The following is a 27,763-nucleotide window of genomic DNA, read 5'->3' as shown; positions in this document are numbered from 1 at the left end:
TGAAAACTGCAATGGATGAAAAATGTATTCATTTGGGATTATAAGGCTTCAAAATCAGTAAGATACAGACATTTTTATGTTCAAGAAAAATTACATTGCACCTCAAATGGAAGCAACATTTCGGCTGAAGTTAAAGCTAGCTGAAAGTACAAGAAATAATTTTAAGCTGACTCTAAAAGCAGTGTTCATCTTTACCCTGCTCAGAGACAAATGTTGCAAGTTGAAACAGAAAGTATAACCACAGGAAGGATTTCCTGAGCTTAAATTTAATTTTAAGGGGTCTTTGATAAAGAGTATGTGAGTGTACAGAATGTGAAAGTCTATGGCTTTCTACACAAGTCAAAAACAAACGTTGTAATTAGTCGACAACTCCTTTCTTTCTCGCCATTTCTTGTTCAGATACCTCTGGTGGTCTCTTCAAAACAGTTTTGAGATATTTTCTTATAGAGTTGTACCCATGGCCCAGTGTTCTTACATGATTTTCCTGTGCATTATCGTTATAGACACATAGTGTCCTAGACTGAAATTCCTTTGACTTTGAACAAGTTGTTTGAAAACAACAGTTTTCTTGACGCGATAAGATGTTAATAAATGCTGGCCGACACTAACCCTTGCAGTTTCTGTGATGGTTTCTACACATGAGTTTGCGATTGTCTCAATTATTTTCATCTTTCTCTGCATAAAACCAAGGCACCTTCATCCACTCTTTAGCTGCCTTATTTCCCTAACCCCTCCCCTTTTTCATGATGTCATTGTTGTGAGTATCTTGACACTATTTGCCATATTAAGCATAACTTTAGGGTTCAGGTTGGTGCTTGTGAGTTATTGGTCTCTTTTCCATTGTTATACTCGATGTATATTTGCGGGTAACATTCAGTGATGTTAATGTCATGCTTCTAGCATTTTGGGCTTCTGTTTCAAGTGGAAATGACGACGTACCAATGCAATGAAATGATTGAAGCTTGTGTCTTTTGGAGCAAAATTGAGGGACTTTCACAATCACCTCTTCTGTTCTCTGGATCAGGTTTCAGAATAGTATGCTCAGTAAAGCTCTGATATTTTGCTTTCCTTGCAAAATCTATTGTTTTATGCAAGTTTCATCATTGGCCAGTATCGGATTTCACTTCTCTTATCCCTAGTGTGTTTTCTTCTTTCGTCACATCTGCTGTGTAGCTGTAGTGTCGCATTGAGATTGACACAAAGGAAGGGACATGCCAACTTCCAATGCGAGAGGGTTCTGTTTCTGGAACTCTAACTCAGTCTAGAACTGATTTAGCTGTAGGACATGTACAGTACAAGTTAAAGTCTACCGAAGAAGTTGTGTTCCTAATGTATCGCAGTCCTGTTATTTCTTCCCGTTGTTTTTTCTGACAAGATATTTTAGCACATGACCACCATTGGTATCTTTAAGAAATGTTTTCTGTACATCTTCTATTATTCCTCATGGTTTTAACCATTCGTGACATATGCTGCCATCCATACAAATCAAGTAACATCTTTCCTTATAACCCTTTGAAGTATTCAAGTTGTTGCTATAGAACAGACAAATCTATTTACATATATTTCATGCCAGAAAATACACGAAGTGCAATGGTTGTCCCAGGAAACATTGTTTACCTTTGCAATTGTCTTCCATTGAATTCCCAAAGCCAGACATGTTTTTATCACCACAAGAGGAAGTACTAAGCTGATTTGGCAGATTTACTAATGCATCACTTTTCGAAAGCGCAAGTCCCTAACAGCTCCAAACGCTCTCAGGGGCAAAGAGAAAACCATGGTTTTCTCAGTTAGGGTTGATTGTGCTACATGTATCTGCACATGGAGACCCAGCCCGTTCATGGTGAAGTTTCACTGTTGCTTGATTGTATGAAAGTGGATGGTAGCAACAACATGGATCAATTCATTAGCATTCTGTGACAGAGTCAAGCGTGTTTAACAGACACTTTAAATAGGTTGTGCACGTGCACTTGAAGATGTTCTTACTGTTTCTTGGAACGATTTAACCATTTTTCTTGGGCATCTCTTTTGTTCTTGAAAACTGAATAGTTCTTTTTTGTTTCTAAAAACTAAGTAGTTTTCATTAGTATTAAAACCCCTTCACTGTCCACCCCGTATGTATTACGTGGTCATTTTTGGTTTGTCCTACGCCCATACACGTAGGCCTACTAGGTATGTGGCATTTACATCAGCACTTTTCAGGACATTTGTGAAAACTAAATGGGAGGTAACCACTGTCCAACTTCTTGATGGGGTTTAAACACAGTTCTTTCCCATTGACCAGCAATACCAAAATGCTAACATACTCTGGCAGTGAAGGGGTTAAAAGTGTATCAACATGCACAAAGTGTGCGAAAATAGCTTCAAATAACCTGTCATCAGACATGCTGGATTCAGCTTGAGATTTTTCATTTTACTGTACTATTAGATAGATGCTGAAATTTAAAGAAAAAGAAAAAGAAAACACGCCAGAAACCAGGTTAGGTACGTTTAAATCAATATTTCGGTAAATATGAGATGCTGAAATTATATAAATTTAATTACCCACTATGGCTATTTCAAAAACGTGTGTTTCTGTTTCGCCATGGTTGGCTTTGTCACACCCATTACAATCTTGATCCATGACATTTTGTGTTTTTAACCCATTGTGTTCCACTTTTCCCAATTCACCGACCATGCTGCGCTGGATTTGTTCAGTGCCTTGAGCTTTCAGGTGATGTGTGAGTAGGCTCTGTTTTTCTCTTACAGTTCTAACGCTGATTGCTGCTATTCAAATTTAAGGATGATGCTTCTTCGAGTCACTGGAGTTGTGGAGAAGGGGTGTAACCCTCCTCGTACGAGTTGTGCAAGGGGGTTAACTCTGCTGGTCCCCTGCACGAAAGGGGCCGGCCATCTTTACCCGATTTAATCAATCAGGTGGGTGCGTGCGGGGGTGGGAGGGGGGTTGATCTATTTGTGTTTGTGTTGTAGAGGGTCTTCTTGTCTTTGTGGCGTATCTTCTTGTCTTTGTCTCTTGCATTCGTTGTCTTCGTTACACGACATCCTGCTGTGCTGGAAAGACATGTGATGACGTAATGGTTTGATGACGTAATCAATGCAAATTTCTTTCCCTTACAGCAACGGATAAAGGGATTTACATAAAACAATGACCATTGAAATTGTTCTTGCCTTTTTAGAGATATTCAAGACAATTAAGTTGTAAGATCATGGTCATTTATAAGGAGGGTTTCAAAAGTTAACACTTTAGTACATCTACAACAATTAAACCTACTGTCAAAAGAGACAGAGATTTGGGCTCCCGAAAATTACTGAGAATCGTTCTTCTGGGCAGTTCACGTAAAAGACCAGCTTAACCTCGAGGGCATTCATGGTGATGCGCGCGCACTTTTGGGCTTCTTGCTTGTATGTGTCCCCGTTCAGAAGAGCCTTCAGAACAAATTAGCCTCTCACGATGTCAGTTCTTCTGAGTTCCTGACATACTTTTTCAACTTCAAGTCGCTTCAAGGCTGCTAGAATTCCTGAGGTCATATATCATCCTTGCTGACGTTGTTTCATACATCACACCTTCTGTTCACACTTTTATGGCGCGACACATTTTATCATTTCACTGTTCACTGCTGCAGTTGTCTGAAGTCTGAGTTGTCGTCTAAATTTGATTTTACAGATGAAGTTCTGCCTATCACTGAAGTGAATTTTAACAGCACGCTGTGTCTTTGCTCATCAGAAGTCAAGGGAGGAAGGAACTGCAAGATACGTCTGCCATCTGCGAGATCAAAGGACCAACCAATTTACAAACATGACCAAACGCAAGGTTTCAAGTCAGTGTGCTTAGCCGATGCATGGCTGGTAGATTCCATCGTTAAGTTAATGAGTGGTAGAAGTGATGACCATTTACATAGATATATAAGCAATTGTAAAAAGCTCTCAAAGTGTCAGTTTAGAGGAACGATAAATTGTTTTTAAACTGAAGGTGAGGCGATGGTATTTAGGACTGGACAAGGATGGAGAGGAAGGGGGAAGGAATGGAGATAGCAGATGTGGGCGGGACCTAGAAGTAAGGAGGGAGGAGGGAGGGTGTTGTAGTGGAGGTTTTGGCGCCAAACGTTCTGGCAAGTGAGTGCCAGAGGATTAGATACATGCTCTTGCATTAGCGGCAAAGCAGCAGCAGCAGCAGCAGCAGCAGCAGCATTGAAGTGCGCGCGTCAGCAAGTGAACATTATTTGTGATCATGTCCGAAATAGAACAATGGTGTAAGGAGTCAAACCTTCCTTCAGCGGTGATCAGCGTCCTCGTCAAAGAGGGGTTCGATTCGTTGGCGGCCCTCAAATGTGTCGAGTCGGAGGATTTGGACTCTCTGAGTGCCAACATAAAAAGGGGGCATCTTGCCCTGCTTCGGGCAGGGATTAAAACCCTGAGGGGGGGGGGGGGGGGGTGCGTCAAGGAGCGGAAGTTTAAATATTACAATAAAGCTAAAACACTGCCCACGATTTTAGGCGACATTTATCTTTCACGGAAATGTAAGTATGCCCTAGGTTCATAAAGCATAAATCATTCTTAAAGATTAAAAAATAAAAACAGTAAGGGTTGAAGCAGCCTGCAAGCAACTGAGGTTAAAAAAAATGAAAAAATTTAAAAACCATTCTCAATAATTTCTGGGAAATAAATACACAAAAGTGTTGTCAGAGTTCAGTTGAACTGGGAGTGGAGTAAACTACAAGACTTGAAAGACCCGCTTCCATCAACGGAGAATCGAAGGAAATTAAGAGTTCTCTGGAAGCTTCACAGAGGGCAACCAAAAGTTACCCTACACTCAAGTTGTTTTCTGGTTAAAGTTGGACCAATCTAAACATGGCTTTTTGGATCGTTTCAGAAAGATCACGCCATCCAGCCAAGTCTTATCTCCAGACCTTTGTTCCAGGTTTCTAATCGTCACATGTCTTTTCTCGTTTGTCTTTTGTCCTCGTCCATTCCCCTCTCCCCCCGACCTCCTTGTGTGGTATGCATGAAACTCTTTGACCTTAACTTGTTCGCCCTGCCAAGAAAAAGAGGTCCACGGATTCCCTTTCTTTCTATCTAGTGTGTCGCCAGAGAGCCTACGGTGGTTGGCCGCCAGAGGGAAGGTGGAGGCGGCAGAGAAAGTGGTGGAACTGATCGCCAAGATCAACGGTCGTACCAAGGCCACAGACACCAGTGAGCAGTTGTCGCTGCTGGCAGAGGAGGAGAAGTCCCATGGACAGCAAGATAAGAAGTACACCTACATCACACTGGTCCAGGGAGGCTGGAAGAACGTCATGAAAACCCTTGTTCTTGGCTTCGCATGGTGAGTCTCAAAATGTTCTGATACTTTTTGTGGAGCCGCTGTTTTAACCCTTTCGCTGCCTGTAGGATGCCGGCTGTCGTAAATTGCTTTAACGGGCAACAAACCGTTCAATAAACAACAGAGAGGAGAAGAAAAACACACAATGTGTGCGCGTGTGCGGTGTATTCATCAAGGGCACATCATTCTAAGTTGTCAATTCAGGTAAACACAGGCAATGCTTTTTTGTATACATAGAGAATACTACATGGCTTGCTGTGTCGTACCAGATTTACACGAGTTGTTTTTTTAAAATATTGAACTGCGAGCGAAAGCGAGCTGTTCACTATTTGAAAAAGCAACGAGTGTAAATCTGGTACGACACAGCAAGCCATGTAGTATTCTGTTTATCCTACATACTGTACTTATGTGTATTTTACTGAAAATGTCCTGCATTCGAGGCAGCTAAATTGAAGACGCTTGTTTTGGAACCTCGATCTCTTCTAAAGCCTCGTGCAATCTATTACGTCAAAGCAAAGAAACGTCACTCTGAAAGTGTGGCGTGACGTGTTAGTTCTAAAGATTCATCGAGGGTAATTAGCGAGCGCAATTTGTGTTTCTATAATGACGTTTGTCTCGGTGACTTTGGCATCATACGCAGTGAAAAAACAGGTCCCTGCCAGACTTGCTTGACATGACCTCATTTACATGATATACACACGTGTGATTTGAACGATTATTATCTCACGGGTGTCTCTCTCACGTATGTAGGATAAACATTGATATTTACTGGCGGCGAACAGGTTAAGGCCTCTCGATCCCATTTTGAGACCGTCATTTTGCTGATGTTCTCATCGCCATGCAGGGGCTCACATCCACGTCGGACATCGGACATACACGGATATTTTTTTCTAAATCAGTGTCCTACTGATACATTTTTCATGCAAGAGGACATGTGTCCTATTGTTTTTGTCACAAAGTGTTCCTTGTCCAATTATGCTTTCATTTGATCCGGACATTGTCAGTTCTTTCCAATTTACAGTCGCTTGATTTGCTATTTTATCGATGTTTTGCGAAGCGATGTGTCTCTCCTAGCAGACAACTTGGGGAGACTTTATGTGCTTTTTATAGAAAAGAGTTTCCATTCCAAGGTTTGCAACTCTGAATGCTCCAAGTCGGTTGACAGTTGCCTCCCTTTGCGGGTTTTCCCCCAAAAAAGCAACATACCGCCAAAACGAAAATTGGTGCCAGAAAAAAAAAATTCTATTGATTTATTTTTGTTCAGGACAAATGTCCTATCACTTTTGCATTGTCCAGGACATTTGTCCTATGCCACCGCTCATGGATGTGAGCCCCTGACCATGTTTGTAAATGTACCTCCAATGTAAGTCTTCCTCACTTGTAGGGTAGGCAATGAGCGGCACTAGAATGACCAACATGAAACATGGAAAATACATGGAGTAACTTAGTTTTCATGGAGTAACTTAGTTTTCTGGGTAGTTATTGAAATGACTTATATAAAGAAATGAAAAAAAATCGAAACCTAAAGGACATAGATTGCCGTCGCTATGGAAACTGACATACACAGCGCCATATTGGATTTCTAGGAAACGGTTTTACAGCAACATCATACATCAACAATACTTAATATTTGGCACAAAGATACACAAGACTTTTATCTACAATCTTATAGAACGATATTTTGACCAAAAAAACTACAGTTGAATTTAAATTATTTTTTGAAATAAAGATTAATGAATATGCAGTTAGAAATTCTTTAATCCTTATTACAAAATCAATTTAAATCAAAATGTCGTTCTATATGATTGCAGATACAAGTCATGTGTATCTTTGTGTCAAATATTATGCATGTCTGATGTATGATGTTGCTGTAAAACCGTTTCCTAGAAATCCAATATGGTGGTTGTTTTCATAGCAACGGCAGTCTGTGTCCATTAGTATTTAAATTTTTTCCATTTATTTGTATACGTTTCTTCAATAACTACCCAGAAAACTAGGTTATTCCATGTATTCTCTAAGTTTAATTTTACTGCCGCTCATTGGCTTAATTTGACGATCAAGGTCAAACCTATAAATGCTTCATAAAATGGTTGAACACTGCATGATCTCAGTAAAATATGAAAACGTTTCATAAAACGTGTCAACACTTCACTATTTTTTTTCCAATGTCCGGCTATTAATAATAGTAATAATGATAATAACTATTATAATACTACTGGTAATAATGTTACAAAATATTTGTTAGGGCGCATGTATCCAGAGTTAATCCCTGCTCAAAGCGCTGTACAACAATGTTTTTGAAAAATACATACACAGAGCATTTATATTATTATAGTGAGACTGGTTTGTATCTTGAAGGATGTCTTTTTTTGTAAATACATACTCAAAGCGTTTATATTATTATTGTGAGACTGGTTTGTATCTTGAAGGATGTCTTTTTTTGTAAATACATACTCAAAGCGTTTATATTATTATTGTGAGACTGGTTTGTATCTTGCAGGATGTCTCTCTCGATGAGCTTCTACGGCATCATTTTTGGGGTGTCTGCGCTGTCTGGCAATGTGTACCTCAACATGTTCCTACTGTCTGTGGTGGAGGTGCCCCTCACCCTTTCCACTGCTTTCATCACTGTCCGGTGAGTAACTTCATAACGATACATGCAATCATGTGTAACCCAAGTAGGCCACCACAGCAAACACACACACACACACACACACACACACACACTTACACACACACACACACACACACACACACACACACACACACAACCCCACGCGGGTTAGGGGGAAGAATTTACCCGATGCTCCCCAGCATGTCGTAAGAGGCGACTAACGGATTCTGTTTCTCTTTTTACCCTTGTTAAGTGTTTCTTGTATAGAATATAGTCAATGTTTGTAAAGATTTTAGTCAAGCAGTATGTAAGAAATGTTAAGTCCTTTGTACTGGAAACTTGCATTCTCCCAGTAAGGTCATATATTGTACTACGTTGCAAGCCCCTGGAGCAATCTTTTGATTAGTGCTTTTGTGAACAAGAAACAATTGACAAGTGGCTCTATCCCATCCCCCCTCTTTCCCCGTTGCGATATAACCTTGAACGGTTAAAAACGACTTTAAACACCGAATAAAAAAAAGAAAAGACACACACACACACACACACACACACGCGCGCGCGCGCACGCGCGCACGCACGCACATATACACACACGCACAAACACATCCACCCCCTCCCGCCAAACACATACACACTCACACATACATACTCACACACAAATACAAACACACACGCACACAAACACATACACATACCCCCACACACACCCACACACACACACACACACACACACACACACACACACACACACACGCACGCACGCACGCACACACGAAACCTAGGAGTGGTTACAGAACATTACATTATAATAGATACCATTTCAAACTTATGTCCATTTCTTTCTTGATGATCATTACATTCCACGCTGGGATAAACTTTCAAATGAACACGAGAGAAACACGTACAGATACAGTCGAACCCTCCTTTTCAGATACCCCCCCCCCCCCCCCAATTTATGAAGCTTTTACATACAATAAGAGAATCCTTCCACTTAGAAAAATACCATAAATGAAAAATGAACAGTCTGGCTGCTTCGTGTGCAGAAGAGTCATATCTTATGTTGAATTACTTCTACGGATTAAAATTGGAGTTAGGCTACACACAAAAAATAGCCTGTTTACGGTAACATAGGCAAAAAAAAAATAGGGTCGGTAGGTCGGGATTTTTTTTGTAATTATTTTGTTTTTCCCAAATAACCATATTTTTAAGTTATTTTGCCCAAAAAACAAAGACTTTTTTTTTCTCCCCCAAATGCCCAATAGGGTCACGCGAAAAAATAGGGTCGGTCGGGATACCGTAAACAGACTAATTTTTTTTTGGGGGGGGGGGGGGCCTTAGATACAAAATTAATCAAGCAATAGATTCCCACGCTGCAAGGAAACTAAGGACCCTGACAGTAAAGTGTTGGTAGTTGTGTCCAAATGGTAAGGTACTTATTACCCCATGCAAAACGGGCGCAATGTGCGGATCTAGGGGGAGTACTAGTAGGGGTTGTTTTTTGTTGTCTTTGTATTGTTGTCGAATTTGTTTTCTTTAGAGAATTTATTGTGAGAATAAAAAAAAACAGTGTCATATATCTTTTTTTTTTTTTTCAGTATTGGGCGACGATGGACGAGCAGCCTGTTCTTTTTCCTGGCTTCTCTCACAGGATTTGGTATTCTCATCGCCGATAGAGCAGGTATATTCGTTCTTCTTCCATTTACTTGTTCTGTCTGCTGAAGACACGTGCAAGTCTCGGGTATACATTGCATTTACATAAGCCTGAAGCAAGCTCGAGCACAATGTCAAGAATTATGCAAATGTTTAACTGCGCTACCTGCAAGCTCACAACCATTTTTGGCTCACGTAAGTGTAGCCTATGCGATCGTAACTTTGTCTGTCTGTGCGTGCGTGCGTGCGTATGTGCGTGTGTATGTCTGTGGTAGAAACTCTAACATTTGAAGACGTCACATTACATTGACGTCACATTATGACGTAAGAGGGTTAGACGTCACGCGAAGGAAGTACTGAAAGTCTCGGTCATTATTATTTTGAGCGCGCCGAGACTAGTTGGCAGTCGTGTCCCTGTAAGTAGGCTACATGCAGACAGACAGATCTAGATCTAGTGTCTCGCTTTCTTGCACAGTTCGTGTGTGTGTGTGTGTGTGTGTGACGGAGTGATTGAGTTTGTATTACTGTTTGTCGATTTCTTACGTGAGCCTTGATGGCTTCGCCTCTTGTTATGAGATGTCGCTGTATTTAATGTAACTTGACTCAAGCATTGTGAATCAGTAGGTTTCCTACTCATAGACATGTAATGGTTAGTAGACGAGCACAGTAGCCTTGTGATTAGGAGGTCAGCCTTGCATGTGATACGTTTGGGTTTGGAATCCCGGCGGCTTCGCCTGGAGGGATAACGATGGAGAATTTTCTGATCTTCCAGGTCAACTTATGTGCAGACCTGCAAGTACTGCCTTACCCCTCTTCGTTTGAACCCACAATCACAAGACCTGGTACATACTGAAAAGATTTAATATCCATGTCAGAGTTACAAAAACACAAAAATACCCAGCATGCATCCCCCCAAACAGTGTATGAATGTATACACGTTTGTTTGTGTTTGTTTGGGGGTTTTTTTTTTTTTTTTTTTTTGGGGGGGGGGGGGTTATTGTTGGGGTTGTTTGTTGGGTATTTTTTTGGGGGGGAGAGGGGTGGCGACCTAGAACACATATTTACTGTCCACTAATACAAAACACGAGTGAACATGGGAGTTGCAGCCCACGAAAACAGTAGAAGTTCAAGTGAGTGTTTTGTTGTAACAACAGCAGGGTGTAATATCTATACATGTATACAGTTTTAAAACGATGATGAGAACGTCCCGAGGGGACTTTGTACAACAACCTGCCTTGCATGTAAGGCGGCGATGACACTCAGACTTAATTTTGGGTGGCCTTTTTTACAGCCGCGGAGGAGACACGGGGGACCATCATCAGCGTGGTGGCCATCTGCAGCAAGCTCTTCATCGCCGCTGCCTGGACCTGCATGCAGACCTTCACTGCTGAGCTCTACCCAACAGTTATCAGGTACCGTGACAATCCCCTTGTAAGGCCAAGAAAAAAAATAGGTCTGTTTACGGTAACATAGGCCAAAAAAATAGGGTCGGTAGGTCGGGATTTTTTTTTTTCCCCAAAAAACCCATATTTTTACGTTATTTTGCACACACAAAAAAAAAGATTTTTTTTTTTTTTTTTTTTTTCCCAAATGCCAAAAAAAGTCTAGGGTCGCGCGAAAAAAATAGGGTCGGTCGGGTTACCGTTAACAGACTATTTTTTATTTTTTTTGCCTAAGACTTAAGACTTTCTCATTTGTCAGACCTTCATTTTTCAGATTTTGTTTCATAACCTGTGTAAATTTACCCCTATTTTAAGATGCCCTCCTTTTTTAGACCTGATTTTCTCAGATTTGTTGTTGTCTTAAAAGGGAGGTTCTACAGTACAAGAACAAAGTTCAACTCACCAGGTAGATCTTCTGCGTTCATGGGCTGAAACTCCCACGTACACTCGTGTTTTTTGCACGAGTGGAATTTTACGTGTATGACCGTTTTTTACCCCGCCATTTAGGCAGCCATACGTCGTTTTCGGAGGAAGCATGCTGGGTATTTTCGTGTTTCTATAACCCACCGAACTCTGACACATGGATTACAGGATCTTTTTCGTGCGCACTTGTTCTTGTGCTTGCGTGTACACACGGGGGTGTTCGGACACCGAGGAGAGTCTGCACCACTGAAAGTTGACTCTGAGAAATAAATCTCTCACCGAACGTGGGGACGAACTCACGCTGACAGCGGCCAACTGGATACAAATCCAGCGCGCTACCGACTGAGCTACATCCCAGCCCTACCAGGTAGATCGACTAGTGATACAGCAAAAGTTAGCAGTCACCAGCATTTTACTGGTCCACCAGCAATTCTCCCTCATCTAAGACTCCCTCCTTTTTAAGATTCTTCTTTCTCACACTTTCTGTTCATAGGGGGGGGGGGTATGGGGGGGGGGGACCACCCGGACACATCTCTAGCTAATAGCTTTCAACTGAGAGCAATCTAAATTTCTCAGCAATGGAACGTGGTATGAAATATAATAAAATAAAATTAATTTCAATCAATATGAATGATTCCTGGATTTTGAACGAGGTATGAAGTAAAGTAAAATGAAAGTCATTGCAAAAAAATATGTATGATACCTGAATTTCTTAATCTTTGAACTTATATTTCAGGAGCCTCGGCCTGGGAGCAGCAAACACAGCAGCTCGCGTGGGGGGTATCCTCGCACCATTTGTGCTTGAAATGGTGAGTCATCAGATAATCTGCACCAGTCACCAGATAATCTGCTCGCACTTAAGAGAGATCATGCTGAGATTCTCCTTCTCAGAAGACTTCCCTCTCTAACTAAACTTGGCAACAACAACAAAATATTACACCAAGTGGAGAGCCTTTAATGGCATAAAACAAAAGTGTGAATGAATTAGGCCAAATACAAATATAAGTTGGTTTAGGGTAACGTGAAGATAGGTCGGCTTTTTTTGTTTTGCTTTTTTTTTCTCTCTCTTAAATTCAGTCGATTTTAAAGGAGGTTACTTCCCTTAGTCTCGGTATGGTTCGCAAAATGTGCCAAAAATTGGTTGTTGTTTTTTAAAGGAAAAAACTTTTTTTTTTTTCTTCAAGGCTCCCGTAAGAAATCGACAAACAGTAACACAAACTCAATCACTCTGTCACACATACACACACACACAGTAAGCATAGACACGGTGCAAGAGTGGGAGACGCTAGATCTAGATCTGTCTGTAGCCTACTTACGGGGACACGACTGCCACTGAGATCGACACTGTCCTTTCGACAGCGCTTCCTCGCGCAGACGCTGAAAACACGCTGTGCTGATCAACCTGTAGGAAATCTCCTTTGGTATCTTCTTTATCTATTTTTTCTGGAGCCGCTACGAAACCGAACAATGTGAAATCGTCTTCGCCGAATCAGCGAATGCAGCTCGGTTAGAACTGAGAAGTGAATCTATACCACAATCCTGGTCTACATACCACACACAACACAAACCAGTCACCTGTTTTTACCCCCCCCAAAACCCACCACCACCCGTTTTCTTTGGATACACACTTTATCTACATATGTGCCGACGAAATGTTGATCATTGCTTCAATACTTTGAAGCTGTTGCTTGGATAATAACCCAGTAAAATTAGTATTTCGGTGTTCAGTCAAATGTTAAAGTTTCTATCACACACGCACACACGCACAGACAGACAAAAGTTAGCATCGCATAGGCTACACTTACGTGAGCCAAAAAGGTTTTACTTAGGGTCGGAAGGAAAAAACGGGGTCGGTCGGGTTACCCTAAACCAACATATATTTTTATTTGGCCTTTAACACAGGAATGAATGCCATAGTTGGGGTATGAAAATGGGTGCAATAATTTTGTTTTGCCGAGTTTTGATGTTTGAGCAGCCCTTGTTCTCAGGAACAAAGTGATCCTCGTTATAAACTTGTTTGATCTTCAGGATTAATCATACGCAAAAATAATATTAATCAGATATTATTGTTTGGAAACAATTTTCTTCAACTATACCTGAAGGGAGAGTGACCGACAGATATACATGTACTTCTCTTGAAGAATTAGGATAATGTCTGGAATTTAATGTTTTGTTTTGATTGTTTTGCTCTTTTTCAAGTGAGTCAAGTGGGCATAATGTCTTTAACGAATAACATTCCAGTGTCTATAATGGAATAAGTTATTGGTGGTTTAATGTTATCTTAACCTTCTTCTTCTTCAGCGTTCCAGAATTTTCTGGTTACGTGTTCCCCAAACTATACTCTGGGAGCATAATCAGCTTCACTCTGCTTTCGTTGAGTAAGCATGCTGGGTATTTTCGTGTTTCCATAACCCACCGAACTCTGACATGGATTACAGGATCTTTTCTGTGCGCACTTGGTCTTGTGCTTGCGTGTACACTTTCTTTCTTTTCTTTATTTTGGTGTTTAACGTCGTTTTCAACCACGAAGGTTATATCGCGATGGGGGAAGGGGGGAGATGGGAAGAGCCACTTGTCAATTGTTTCTTGTTCACAAAAGCACTATCAAAAATTTGCTCCAGGGGCTTGCAACGTAGTACAATATATTACCTTACTGGGAGAATGCAAGTTTCCAGTACAACATAGTACAATATATTACCTTACTGGGAGAATGCAAGTTTCCAGTACAAAGGACTTAATATTTCTTACATACTGCTTGACTAAAATCTTTACAAAAACTGACTATATTCTATACAAGAAACACTTAACAAGGGTAAAAGGAGAAACAGAATCCGTTAGTCGCCTCTTACGACATGCTGGGGAGCATCAGGTAAATTCTTCCCCCTAACCCGCGGGGGGATTGCGTGTACACACGAAGGGGGATAAGTCACTAGTAGCAGGTCTGCACGTAAGTTGACCTGGGAGATCGGAAAAATCTCCACTCTTAACCCACCAGGCGGCAGCAACCGCGATTCGAACTCACGACCTCCCGATTAGGAGGCCGACGTCTTACCACCACGCCACTGTGCCCGTTGTTATCTTAACCAAAACGTTACTTTGAAGGCACAAAAAAGATGTGACAGCAGTGATCTGTTTGGGGTGAAGGTTTGGGTGAAAATGTTGTTGAATTGAGTTGAATTATAAATGATGGTACATACTGTTTTGCTGTTTTCTTCACATAATACCAAAGGAACGGTTTGCCATCCCCCTCCCCCCACCCTTGTTTGTTATTCGCTAAAGACATTATGGCCACTTGAACAAGATCAATTGAATTTATGTCAGACTCTTGTGTTAGCTCAAGAGATATTTTCCAACATAAAATGAACATGTGGATGGGCAAGGGTATGGATATGTGTGGTTTGGATAATGTGTGTACAGATGTGTATTTGTATGTGTCTATATGTTCTGAGTGTGTTTTTATGTGATGTTTTCGTACACGAGCCAACAGTTTGTTGCACTCAGATAATACAGTTTTATTGATTTGAATGGAATTGAATTGAATATGTTTCTGCCACCCTGCAGGACACTCCGTACGATGCTGTGAGGTGCTACATCATTGTGGGGAGCATAATGGCAATCAGCGGCTTGTCTGTCCTCCTCCTGGGAGAGACCAAAGGAAAAGCACTGGCCGACACACTCCACCAGGAGCAAAAAGAACTCAACATCTGAATCAAGAACGAATCGATCTGAACAATTTTATATGCTGCCAGTGGAATGCAAAAACTGTGTGTGTGTGTGTCTGTGTTTGTGTTTGTCGCAGCGTTCCTGTGTGTGTGTGTGTGTCAGTGTGGGTGGGTGTGCGTGCGTAGGGTGACAGAGAAATCAAGCTCTTGTGTTAATGTGTGTGATTTTATCTCTGTCCTATTATGTGGATTCCTTTTTCTTTGCAAAAACAAAACACTGAAACAAAATCTGAGCAACGAAAAATTGGTAACAAAAGAAAAACAATACTGTATATTAGATGCCTTGAAATCTTCAACAAAAAATAAGGTTGTACAGTAATCTACTTTTAGTTTTCGTTTGATGAAAAAAGGACGTGCTGCATACATTCTTGAACATTTTGTTTCAGTTTTTCTTGTTGTTGTGTACTGTGCAAATACTGTTTACACGTGCTCTGGTTTTACCAGGTTAAGCTTTGAATGCACAACTTTCAGCTCATGCTAAAGAAAAAAGAAAGTCCTTTAAGTAGCAAAATTAAAGAATTTATTTTTTCACTTTCCTGGATACTCATGTGCAAGCAAGATAATTTTGTGTTTAAAGTTTGCCCCCTTTCTCTTCATTTATCCCAATTTCTTTAATCTTGAAAAATAATTCTTGTTTTATATGTTATACTTACGCTCTTGGACAGTCTGTTTGTGACAAATAAGAAAAAAGATATGTCTGTTTTATACTCTGCCAGCTTGGTATTACTCTGAGTACGTACTCGTTTTAAAATACTCCTTTATTATATATAGCTAGCAGTGAAGCCAGTATTAAAAATCAACTTTATGACTATTTACTTGTGTTTAATGTATGCTACAAGCATTCTATATCAGCAGAAATCTTGCCTGAATCTGTTCTGTGTCAAGACAGGACATCCGGTCTTGAGATCTGACAAATTTATACACTTGTATTATTGAAGGTGTCCTTTTGTGGCAGGTTAACGTTGTCTTCGGTTACAAATGGGCTATTGAAGATGTCCTTTGTTAAAAGGGTGTCCACTCATTGACAGATTTTCACATCACAGGCCAACAGCTGTATGAGATTGATGATTGCAAAATGAGAGAAGAACATGGCATGTGTACTGTATTCATACTGCCAGACAAGGAAACTCAAGGCATCCTGTCAGGGAGAGAATGAGCCGAACTCATTTTGACCTGAGTTCAGGATGTAGAGAGGGAGTGTTACGTTTCTTTATATAGCGATGTGTGTTCATCTCTTCACTTTTTTTGCAAGCCGATCTTTGTCTAATATAACAACCTTTTTTTTCTTTTTTCAATAAATTTTGACAAACAAAAAATTGACAATTGACATCTCCATATATTTTTGTTGTAATTTTGTGTGAAACAAAATGTTGTGCACATATAATATTGTATGCATGGAATGTGTTGAGGTGAAGGTGCTGCTGATGCAGTTTGTAGCCCTGATTCTTTTTTTTTCTCATAAAATGAAACGCAGCATATTTAGCATTTAAGATGCTGATTTTGTCACAAAACTAAGACACAGCATTCAACATTTATCATGCTGATTTTTTTATGAAACAAAAACACAGTATTTACTGTTTGTCATATGGCCTGACTTGCTTATGAAACATTGAACATTTATTATAAATACTGATTTTCTTATGGTATGAAATCGCAGCATTTGACATATTTATCATATTGATTTTGTTACAAAACAAAAGCGAAGTATTTACTATTTTTCTGCACCTAAAATTCCCTAAGCTGTTCCTCATCAAAAATTACCTCCTGATGAAATGAAACAAATGTCAATTTTTTTATTTTTTTTATTCTCACACGAGGTCAATTTGTGTTCAAGAGATTACGATTCTGTTTTCCCTCATTATGTGTGTGTGCGTGCGTGCGTGCATGCATAAGTGTGTGTGTGTGTGTGTGTGTGTGCATGCATAAGTGTGTGTGTTTATTTTTCTTTAGATTGAAGAGGTGATCTTCACAAGATTATTTTTATACTTGTCATCGACTTGTTTAAGAAATGGAGAAAACTGATTCTTCTGTTTCATCATCACTCATAAAATTGCTATAATGTCATGGTTGATTCTCTTTCATGTTTACTGTGTAGAAAGGTATGAATATTGTTGTAATTAAGTAGTTGTTTTAATTACTTCTTGGTTCTTTGGAAATCTGAACAACGAAGTGACTGTGGTAAGATGAACAAAGTTAAACAAACAAAGGAATACTGTACTCACCGATACAAGAACAATTGATACAAGGTTCTTTGGTAGTTACATGTATTGTATGCATTATATCATTCAATAATCATGTCTGGTAAACGGGTATTTTCTTTCTCTCTCTGTTTATGTTGATGGATGACAAAATAGGTATTATAAAGTGAGAAGTGTTGTAGATGACGTAATTAGGGGATGGGGGTGGGGGGAGGGGGTGGGGGGCAGGGGGGCAAACCGTTTCCTTGGGTATAGTCTGTGAAGAAAAAAGTAAAGCAGTGCATGTACCATCATTAAGAATTCAAAGCCCATCGATGTACGTTTTGAAGGTTTTTTTTTATGCTTCAGAGCTGTTAATGAGTACCAATAAAACAAATTAGGTGAAGACCTCATGAATACAGCTTCACAATTTAGGTTCTTAAAAACATAAGTGTATATTTCTGTATAAAATCACAGAAATTGGTTCTAGAAAAATAGTGTCATTTTCTCTACCTCTAATGTTTAAATTCACTGTTTTGACAAAATGTATTCTAGCCATGAAAGGAAAGTGTGTGGATTTTTGTTAAAGATTTATTATACATGTATTGGTAAACCCTTCAACTTGTAACTGATAATTTGTGGGTATTTGCCTTCTGAAAGTGTTAGATGGTTGTGAATTATTACTTCAAACAGCCGCATTGTCTTACATGGGTGTCGTTTTTCTAACTGATGCATACATATATTATGCAGTTTCAGTAACTTGTCTAATTCAGCTATTACTAAAATTTGACGATCACTCCATATTTTTTTACACCTTGTCCCCTTTCTCAGACTTTTTTTTTCTTTTTTGCTTCTTTCTGTCTTTTGGGAATCAGCTTTTTTTTCAATGAGATATTAGGGCTTACAAACGGAGATGCTTTATTTAACGATCTTATAATATCAATAACAGCTCATTATGTATTATATTAAGTACACATTATATATCTATGTTATACAAAATATAAAACAGTCAATCAGTTTATTAAATAAAATCCCCCCCCAAAAAAAAAAAAAAAAATTAACAAAAAATTGCCTATTTTATCCACACACACACAAAAAAACCTTCTTACATATTTAATTTTTCCTTAATAACTATTTCTTATCTATTCATTTTTTCCTTAGCAGCTATTTATAAAATAGCTTTTTTAAATTCTGCATTTCCATCATATAACTATGGTCGTTATCTTAATACTCTGTGTGTGTTTTCTCCTGTTTCTCCACATAACTCTTGATATTACTGCTTTGATGAATTGAAGGCATCATAGAGTATTGCACTCTTAGATCACTGGTAGTCTCCTGCAATTTTATACATTTAAGTCATCATAAGAAGTAAAGCGTCTTAGATAAAGCTATTGCTGTTCCACGTTTGTAAAATGGGAAGCAATTTTGACTTGAACATTCTTGCAGGGAAATAAGAGAAGAGTCTCGAGTTTTTACATCTCAATAACTCGATTGGCTTCAAAATTTAAAAAAAAATTGTTTGGTGAATTTTCTGTTTGGTTGACTTCAAAAGCTTACTGCTATTAGCAAAGATGAGCCTTTATTGTCTCTGTTAAATATTACTGTTGTATATTTCCCCATAACTTGCAGTCCATTCTAGGTAGTATTCTATGACTAACAGATCTCATAATTAGCACGTATATTTTATTTTTTTCCCGCAGTGGGGCACTGCGGTTATGAAATTAAAGGCCCCTCCTGTTTTTGGAACCGCAGGAGCTTTCTAGTTTGCTGTTAGGTAGATTTTTGGTTCCTCTTTCCTGTCATGCTCTCTTTTTCTTCATGAATTCTTTTCTTTTTTCTGCTTTCTTGCTCATTCACCTGTATTTTTTCCAAAAATCTCTTCTCTTGCCGCTTGTCTCGCGATTCATGTATAGTTTAATCTGTTAGTGTTCTGATGTAAGTCCAGCAGTAGATAGGTTAAGCCTATTTTAACATACTGGAAACTGGTAATCTTCCAGTAGGTATTAATTTAGTTTTACTAAAGCCTGCTGGGACACAAGTAATGGGTTAGTGCATTTGTAAACAGGAATCGCTTGACAAGTGGCCCCCTTCATCCCCCCCTTCCTCGTCCTGATATGGCTCTGCGTAGTCGGCTGGACGTTAAGCAACAAATAAACAAACAAACAAACAAATTATATTTTTTGTTGGTGAAGGAACATCTGCAACATCAAGTTAGCACACATGACTTTAGGGTTCTTTATTTGATAACCACATGATCATCCTCTTTTCTTGCTTCTTTCTCCCTACATTTTGCAATATATTGAAAGAGAAATTTAAATAAAAGAACATAATGTAATATCTACTACACTGACAATCCCCAAAAATCTACTTGCTTATGTACACACCATTACCTCAGTACTTTGAGTTAAATTTTAAAGAAATAAAAAGATACCCTGTAACTGCTTTTACTGGCACTAACATCCCTTGTGAAAAGAAAGACCTCTGCACTCTTCATCGATTTAGTCATAAATCAGAAATACTTACTTGAAATAGGTACTCTATACTGGCTTACATTTACAAAGAAAATGTTATTTCATAATACGATCTGGGCTGGAAACGGCTACTAAATCTGACAATACTCACAGCTTGTCATCTTTTTAAGAATCTTTTTTTGCAGCATTGTAAACTAATTTCCGCCTCACCATATATTTGTACAATGTTGCATTTCTTTCACTCTCTTGTTTAGTTTTTGCATTGTGTTAAGTGAAAAAAATGCAATGATTCATTTGCAACAGGAGAAATATGTGGTAACACTGTGCTGTTGACATTTGCTTCACAAAATGCATTTATGTCTCTGAATACATTATTTTAAAAAAATGTAACCTTGTGACATTCCTGTGATATGTGAGACTCATAACACTTGTGAGGAATTAAGAGAGTGATAGTGTGTGTGTGTGTGTGTGTGTGTGTGTGTGTGTGTGTGTGTGTGTGTGTGTGTGTGTGTGTGTGTGTGTGCATGTGTGTGTATCTCATTTAACAAACCAGGCTAATACTTTGTGAAACACATATACAGTTGAAACAAATATAATTATTTTGCAGTGTATGCAGTCATTCGGTCAAAGACCAAGTAATGGGAATGACAGTCACTTTTAATAGTGAGCACACACAACATTCGTGAAAAACAAAAACATCTCAATCTCTTCCATTCTCACTTCTTAAACAAAGGAGCACTGAATCAACCATACATTAACTCTCTCTCTCTCTCTCTCTCTCTCTCTCTCTCTCTCTCTCTCTCTCTCTCTCTCTCTCTCTCTCTCTCTCTCTCTCTCTCTCTCTCTCTCTCTCTCTCTCTCAGCCAGTCTCTCTTATTCTTAACTGAAAAATAAATCAATACTGCATCCAAAAGTTTGTTAAAACATCACGGTAACACTTCGATAACACTTGATAAGTCAAGAAAACATGATTATTAAAAATATAATCTCTGTTACAATTTAAAAGAAAATAGAAATTCTGACATAAACATCAACGGACGGATTTCAACCACGAAGTACAAAAACATTTGTAAAACTGACTTACAATTATACTGCTGTAGTTATTTTCATAAACAGGTACAATGATAACAAGGAGCATCAACAGTCAGCTTGTAAACAAACACAAAAACAATTTTTTTTAAAAGTCATGCACCACAAATTGATATTACATGTATTCGCAATGACCACTTATTCTAGTTCTTTAAATATTATAAGTCTGTTTTTCCGTGACCTCGGACCTCCCCCGACCCCCTTTTACCCATCGTCACTCCCCAGAAATTACAGAAGGACCATATCATTATACAGTGGAATTCTCCCATTTAAGACCTTGAAAAATCAGAGAAATAGAGAATACTACATGGCTTGCTGTGTCGGACCAGATTTACACGAGTTGTTTTTTTAAATATTGAACTGCGAGCGAAAGCGAGCCGTTCACTATTTGAAAAAGCAACGAGTGTAAATCTGGTACGACACAGCAAGCCATGTAGTATTCTGTTTATCCTACATACTGTACTTACGTGTATTTTACTGAAAATGTCTTGCAGTCGAGGCAGCTAAATTGAAGACGCTTGTTTTGGAACCTCGATCTCTTCTTAAGCCTCGTGCAATCTATTACGTCAAAGCAAAGAAACGTCACTCTGAAAGTGTGGCGTAATGTGTTAGTTCTAAAGATTCATCGAGGGTAATTAGCGAGCGCAATTTTTGTTTCTATAATGACGTTTGTCTTGGTGACTTTGGCATCATAAGCAGTGGAAAAACAGGTCCCTGCCAGACTAGCTTGACATGACCTTGTTTACATGATATACACACGTGTGATTTGAACGATTATTATTTCACGGGTGTCTCTCTCACGTATGTAGGAGAAAATCAGTTCTTCAATATGAGGGAAACTTAAAATGGGGTTAAATTTACAGAGGTTATGAACAAAACATCTTAGAAAACAGGGTTTTGAAAGGAAGGGATATAATCTTAAATCAGAAGGGTCTCAACAGGAAGGTTCCACTGTGCTATTAAAAAGCAACCAAACAAAGTCAAGTCAAGTCAAGTCAAACAGTTTATTTACCAAATGCAAAGCACAGGATTTTGTTATGGTGTATGCATAAAACTTCACACTCCTTCCACACGCATATATCATAATAAATATGTACAGATAAAGTGTTCAATTTCACTGGGCCTATTTACGTGTGTATACCAACCAGACAGTTCAAAAAACTTAGCAAACAAAAACAAAACAAAACAAAAAGAACAATTTGGCTTTCAGGAATTAAAAAAGTCATTAACAAAACACTACTTGGAGGAATAAACAGTCACATGCAATATCACATAATTGAAATAAATGTAAAAATGTTGAATATTATAACAAATTAACAGCATAAAAATAAAATGTTAATGGCACATATAAAATTAAAATCACAGATACAACGTTGCCTTTTGCAGATCTTAGCCAAACTGAAGAAAAATGTAATTAATTACATGTACAGTCAGTTACCTGTTTATAACGAACACCCAAAGGCCGGACCAAAATCGCTCATTATAGACAGGACAGGTGGTCGGTAGGTAAAGGTAAATTACATAGAAAATAAACCTCGTTGGCAATCTTATGGGGTGGTCAGAAAGGACAGGTGGACATTATCGAAAGGTGGTCGACGGGCGCAGTGGCGTGGTGGTAAGACGTCGGCCTTCTTATCAGAAGGTCGTGATTTCGAATCCCGGTTGGTGCCGCCTGGTGGGTTAAGAGTGGAGATTTTTCCGATCTGGGAAGGTCAACTTATGTGCAGACCTGCTAGTGACTTAACACCCTTCGTGTGTACACGCAAGCACAAGACCAAGTGCGCACGGAAAAGATGCTGTAATCCATGTCAGAGTTCGGTGGGTTATAGAAACATGAAAATACCCAGCATGCCTCCCTGAATGGCGGGGTAAAAACGGTCATACACGTAAAAATCCACTCGTGCTAAAAACATGAGTGAACTTTTGGAGTCTAAGCCCATGAACGAAGAAGAAGAAAGGTGGGTCAGGGCGTTAGCAATTTTCTCCCCCCTTTCCTAACCTAGGTGGTGGGTCCAAGTGCTAGTCTTTTGGATAAGACGAAAAACCGAGGTCCCTTCATGTACACTACATTGGGGTGTGCACGTTAAAGATCCCACGATTGACAAAAGGGTCTTTCCTGGCAAATTTGTATAGGCATAGATAAAAATGTCCACCAAAATACCCGTGTGACTTGGAATAATAGGCCGTGAAAAGTAGGATATGCGCCGAAATGGCTGCGATCTGCTGGCCGATGTGAATGCGTGATGTATTGTGTAAAAAAAATTTCATCTCACACGGCATAAATAAATCCCTGCGCCCTGAATAATGTGCGCGATATAAATTGCATAAAATAAAAATAAAAAAATAAAAAAATAAATCCCTGCGCTTAGAACTGTACCCACGGAATACACGCGATATAAGCCTCATATTGATTGATGATTGTTTAGTACATAACAAGCATTTCAAAACACAGCACTTGATTAATGCATAACATGGAAACCAAAGGATACGTGACATAGATTTAAAATACCCAGCGACATTTAAAAAGACAGGAAATGAATACATGTACTATCATTTTTGTTAATGTTTGTAAATTAATCAACTGGATTATTGATGAAAGAAATCAAGAAAATACATTCATTTCATCATTTAATAATACATGTACAATAGAACTTAATTATTAAAAGGACTGAAAATTCATCTCATGAACTGAACCCAGCTCTCAACGACCAATACTCAGTCACTGAACTCCAGTTTCTGTTCCATCTCTGTTAACTTTAACAGACAAACAAAGTTTCAAAGCACAGACATCTTTACTCTCAAATACGACAAGGGAAACGGCCCATGACACAGACGGAGCTAGCTAGCTGCTGTTACCTCCCTTTAGTATACGTGGAATTCCAAGAACACAAGTATAAAACATGGATACAAAAATGGACCTCAGTCCATCAACAATCACTGCATGGTCCATTTTGAGTCTAAAGAAGGTTAAGACAATGACATGGGAGATTCATGAAGCCTTCTTACAGGATTGTTCTTCATTTCAAAAGATTTCTGCAGAGCTTGAATAGGAGTCACAGGCATCTCACTTTTTGGTCAGCAATGGAATACATCAGAGCTAAACTTGAGGAAGACACCTGTGGTTATGGTGGGAGATTCACTCATATTTATGGAATGCACACAAGGTACGCAAAGCGCCTGATTAAATCTGAGATTGTCACATGTAGAATAGACGAATTATGAAAATAATTCTGTCAGATTTTTATCGGTTGTGGAAAAGTTGCTTTTCCTTGGTAACAAGGCAAGCTACACGTGACCTTGTAGGCCAATCACTAGCAAGCGGGGATTCTTCGCATGTGGTCTCTCGATTTGTGCACTGAGGGACGCGATCACATTGGCAATGCTGATAGTCATGCAACCCCGAATGTGCATGTTTTTGAACATAATTAAAAGAGCGTTATATTTAGAGGACAGATTGGAGCTATAAATTATCACTGGGATGTCAGTCTCCCTTCTAATGATTTCACTGGCTCATATCACCGACCAGATGTGGAGACAAGCCGCTCACTGGTGATTGTCCAACAATGTCAAATGTAGCTTGCCTCAGTATTGCCAAGGAAAAACAAGGAACAGCAAGGACAAGTAACTCTCAAACAACCAACAAACACTTGACAGAGTTATTTCCGAACATTGTCTATTCTGACATTGAGTATCTGGTCCACAGTCACACCTCCATTCTGACATACATGCACTCATAATCATCACACACACACACACACACACACACACACACACACACACACACACACACACACACACACACACGCATGCAAGCAACCCAGCATGCATTAAAACACACACACACACACACACACACACACACACACACACAAGATATGCAGGCACCTGATTCTTTCTCTCTGAAACCTCTAAATGTGTTTTGCTTGCAGAAGTCTAATACTGAATGCCTTAAAATGTCCTCTGAGTCACACTCCAACACTTGGTTGTACATGTCTGCTATCCACTGTATGATCATAAGCTGCTAATACATTTGTAGCAAGTCCCATCAGATGTCAGTGCTAGATGAACACCGGAAGACAACATGGAAGAACGGCTTTCACATGTGAACAAACTCTGTCAGATCCATTGTTCAATTGCAAATCCACCGCTCCCAGCTGTCACAAGAATAGCTCATGCATGGAGGGCAAAACAGAGGCATGTGACAGTTACACTACAGCAGCTCATTGCTTCAGCTTCCTTATAAAATGGAGGGCAAAACAGAGGCATGTGACAGTTACACTGCAGCAGCTCATTGCTTCAGCTTCTTTATAAGGATACCTGACTACTAGTGTTTTCCTGTCAGAACTGCTGATGTGTGTGCCTTAATTGCTCTCCAAGCCTCCACCAGATACTTGTCCAAGTAGGCAATTGAGAGAGCTGCATGGTTCACACAGCAGGAACATTTTGACTCCAAGACAAAAGTTGAATTGTAGCCTGCAGGTCAAATGTACATTCGAAGAAAAGAGCAAGTGGGAAAATCATCTGTGGTTAGGCTTTGTGTGGGCCATCAAGCAATGCCAACTGTTCAATCTGAAAACAAAACAAAATAGATGCACATAATTAAATAAAGACAATTAATGAAACAAATCATTTCTTGACCACTGAACACTGTGTACACACATGCATGTGCATATGTGTGTGTGTGTGTGTGTGTGTGTGTGTGTATGTGTGCTCACACAAACACACCTGTAAACTACACTATATGCCATGTGCATGCACATGTGTTTTTACATGCATCTGTGTGTGAACACACACGTGGCAGGTTAAAAAACAAACAGAAAACAGTGTGACCAGCAAAACTTTTACCATTTGAGCTGGTGACCCAGAGAGTAAAAGCTCAAGAACCCAGAAGAAGAAACAAGTCGCGTAAGGCGAAAATACAACATTTAGTCAAGTAGCTGTCGAACTCACAGAATGAAACTGAACGCAATGCCATTTTTCAGCAAGACCGTATACTCGTAGCATCGTCAGTCCACCGCTCATGCTCATGGCAAAGGCAGTGAAATTGACAAGAAGAGCGGTTTAGTAGTTGCGCTGAGAAGGATAGCACGCTTTTCTGTACCTCTCTTTGTTTTAACTTTCTGAGCGTGTTTTTAATCCAAACATATCATATCTATATGTTTTTGGAATCAGGAACCGACAAGGAATAAGATGAAAGTGTTTTTAAATTGATTTCGAAAATTTAATTTTGATAATAATTTTTATATTTTTAATTTTCAGAGCTTGTTTTTCATCCAAATATAACATATTTATATGTTTTTGGAATCAGAAAATGATGGAGAATAAGATGAACGTAAATTTGGATCGTTTTATAAAAATAATATTTTTTTTACAATTTTCAGATTTCTAATGACCAAAGTCATCAACTAATTTTTAAGCCACCACGCTGAAATGCAATACCGAAGTCCGGGCTTCGTCGAAGATTACTTGACCAAAATTTCAACCAATTTGGTTAAAAAATGATAGCGTGACAGTGCCGCCTCAACTTTCAGGAAAAGCCGGATATGACGTCATCAAAGACATTTATCCAAAAAATGAAAAACACGTCTGGGGATATCATACCCAGGAACTCTCATGTCAAATTTCATAAAGATCGGTTCAGTAGTTTAGTCTGAATCGCTCAACACACACACACACACACACACACACACACACACACACACACACACACACACACACACACACATACACGCACACACATACACCACGACCCTCGTCTCGATTCCCCCCTCTACGTTAAAACATTTAGTCAAAACTTGACTAAATGTAAAAACTCTTCAAATTACCTTAGGAAGCACAGCATTGTATTGTTCTGTCTTATCCCGCACAGCTCGCTGGGCATCCCCTTCCTCGTCCACCCCCTCCCTGATTCCAAACACCCGTTTGTCAACCAGTTCCAGGATCAACCGTCGCATGTCCACTTCTGAGTGTTGCATGTCGCTTAGCAACCATGTGACCTTGTCCACGCGCACTTCTGGCGGCACTCGCCTGAACTTGTCCCTGGGGAGATGAACCGAGAGTAATATAATGCTCATCTTTTGTTGGTTTCAGGATACAGTCAAACGCCCCTTTTAAGACCTCAAGAAATCTGAGAAAATCGGGTCTTTAAAAAGAGGGTGTCTTAAAAATAAAATTGGGGTAATTTTACAGAGGTTATGAACAGAAAGTCTGAGAGAACAAGGTCTTAAAAAGGAGGGAGTCTTAAATTGGGGGGTCTTAAAAGGGGGGTTCCACTGTACATAACATAGGTTACAGTCAGCAATTTGTCTATTAACATTGTTGGCTTTAGAATGGCGACCACCAGCAAACACACAGCATTTTGTTTTCAGTTTCAACACATCTTCAGACAATCATTCATTTTTAAGATTTTAGTTTTTGCCAAGCAAATCCTTGAGGGGCATACATCTATGCATACAATATCATAACATACATTATTCATGAAAATAATATACATCAACATTTCTACATAAAGCCATTTCACATTAAAAAATGTCTTTCAATGACAATCAATGGTCATATCAAATGTTAGGCGTTAGGCTAGCGAGTTGAATACAGCAATTAACACGTATATTGGGGTGTGCACGTTAAAGATCCCACGATTGACAAAAGGGTCTTTCCTGGCAAAATTGTATGGGAATAGATAAAAATAATAACCGTGTGACTTGGAATAATAGGCCGTGAAAAGTAGGATATGTGCCGAAATGGCTGCGATCTGCTGGCCGATGTGAATGCGTGATGTATTGTGAAAAAAAATTCCATCTCACACGGCATAAATAAATCCCTGCGCCTTGAATATATGCGCGATATAAATTGCATAACATA

The 27,763-nt window shown here is 39.3% G+C and overlaps 2 protein-coding genes and 1 long non-coding RNA gene across 4 annotated transcripts in view; 1 reads left to right on the top strand and 2 right to left on the bottom strand.

Moving 5' to 3' along the window:
• The window catches only part of LOC138983589 (solute carrier family 22 member 16-like), a 47,673-nt gene extending 27,437 nt beyond the window's left edge, over positions 1–20,236 (top strand). The window contains exons 6-11 of the mRNA XM_070356866.1: positions 5,075–5,317; positions 7,815–7,949; positions 9,524–9,606; positions 10,870–10,990; positions 12,180–12,252; positions 15,005–20,236. Coding sequence (XP_070212967.1) covers positions 5,075–5,317; positions 7,815–7,949; positions 9,524–9,606; positions 10,870–10,990; positions 12,180–12,252; positions 15,005–15,151 — 802 coding nt within the window. The 3' untranslated portion in view covers positions 15,152–20,236. The remainder of the gene's footprint in view (positions 1–5,074; positions 5,318–7,814; positions 7,950–9,523; positions 9,607–10,869; positions 10,991–12,179; positions 12,253–15,004) is intronic.
• Positions 20,237–20,779: 543 nt separating this feature from the next.
• On the bottom strand, positions 20,780–22,861 carry LOC138983595 (uncharacterized). Its single transcript, XR_011461203.1, has 2 exons — positions 21,361–22,861; positions 20,780–21,213 (listed from the first exon to the last, which is right to left on the bottom strand). It is a non-coding gene; the product is annotated as an uncharacterized lncRNA (long non-coding RNA).
• A 5-nt stretch (positions 22,862–22,866) lies between these two features.
• The window catches only part of LOC138983588 (uncharacterized), a 60,521-nt gene continuing 55,624 nt past the window's right edge, over positions 22,867–27,763 (bottom strand). For both annotated transcript variants that reach the window (XM_070356863.1, XM_070356864.1), the window contains exons 29-30: positions 26,728–26,941; positions 22,867–25,471 (exon numbers count right to left, since the gene is read on the bottom strand). In XM_070356863.1, coding sequence (XP_070212964.1) covers positions 25,430–25,471; positions 26,728–26,941 — 256 coding nt within the window. In that variant the 3' untranslated portion in view covers positions 22,867–25,429. The remainder of the gene's footprint in view (positions 25,472–26,727; positions 26,942–27,763) is intronic.

This window comes from Littorina saxatilis, linkage group LG13 (genome assembly GCF_037325665.1).
Source record: "Littorina saxatilis isolate snail1 linkage group LG13, US_GU_Lsax_2.0, whole genome shotgun sequence".
NCBI classification, from domain to species: Eukaryota; Metazoa; Mollusca; class Gastropoda; order Littorinimorpha; family Littorinidae; genus Littorina; species Littorina saxatilis.
Note: the sequence above shows the minus strand (reverse complement) of the source record. Positions and strands in the feature narration are given on the sequence as shown.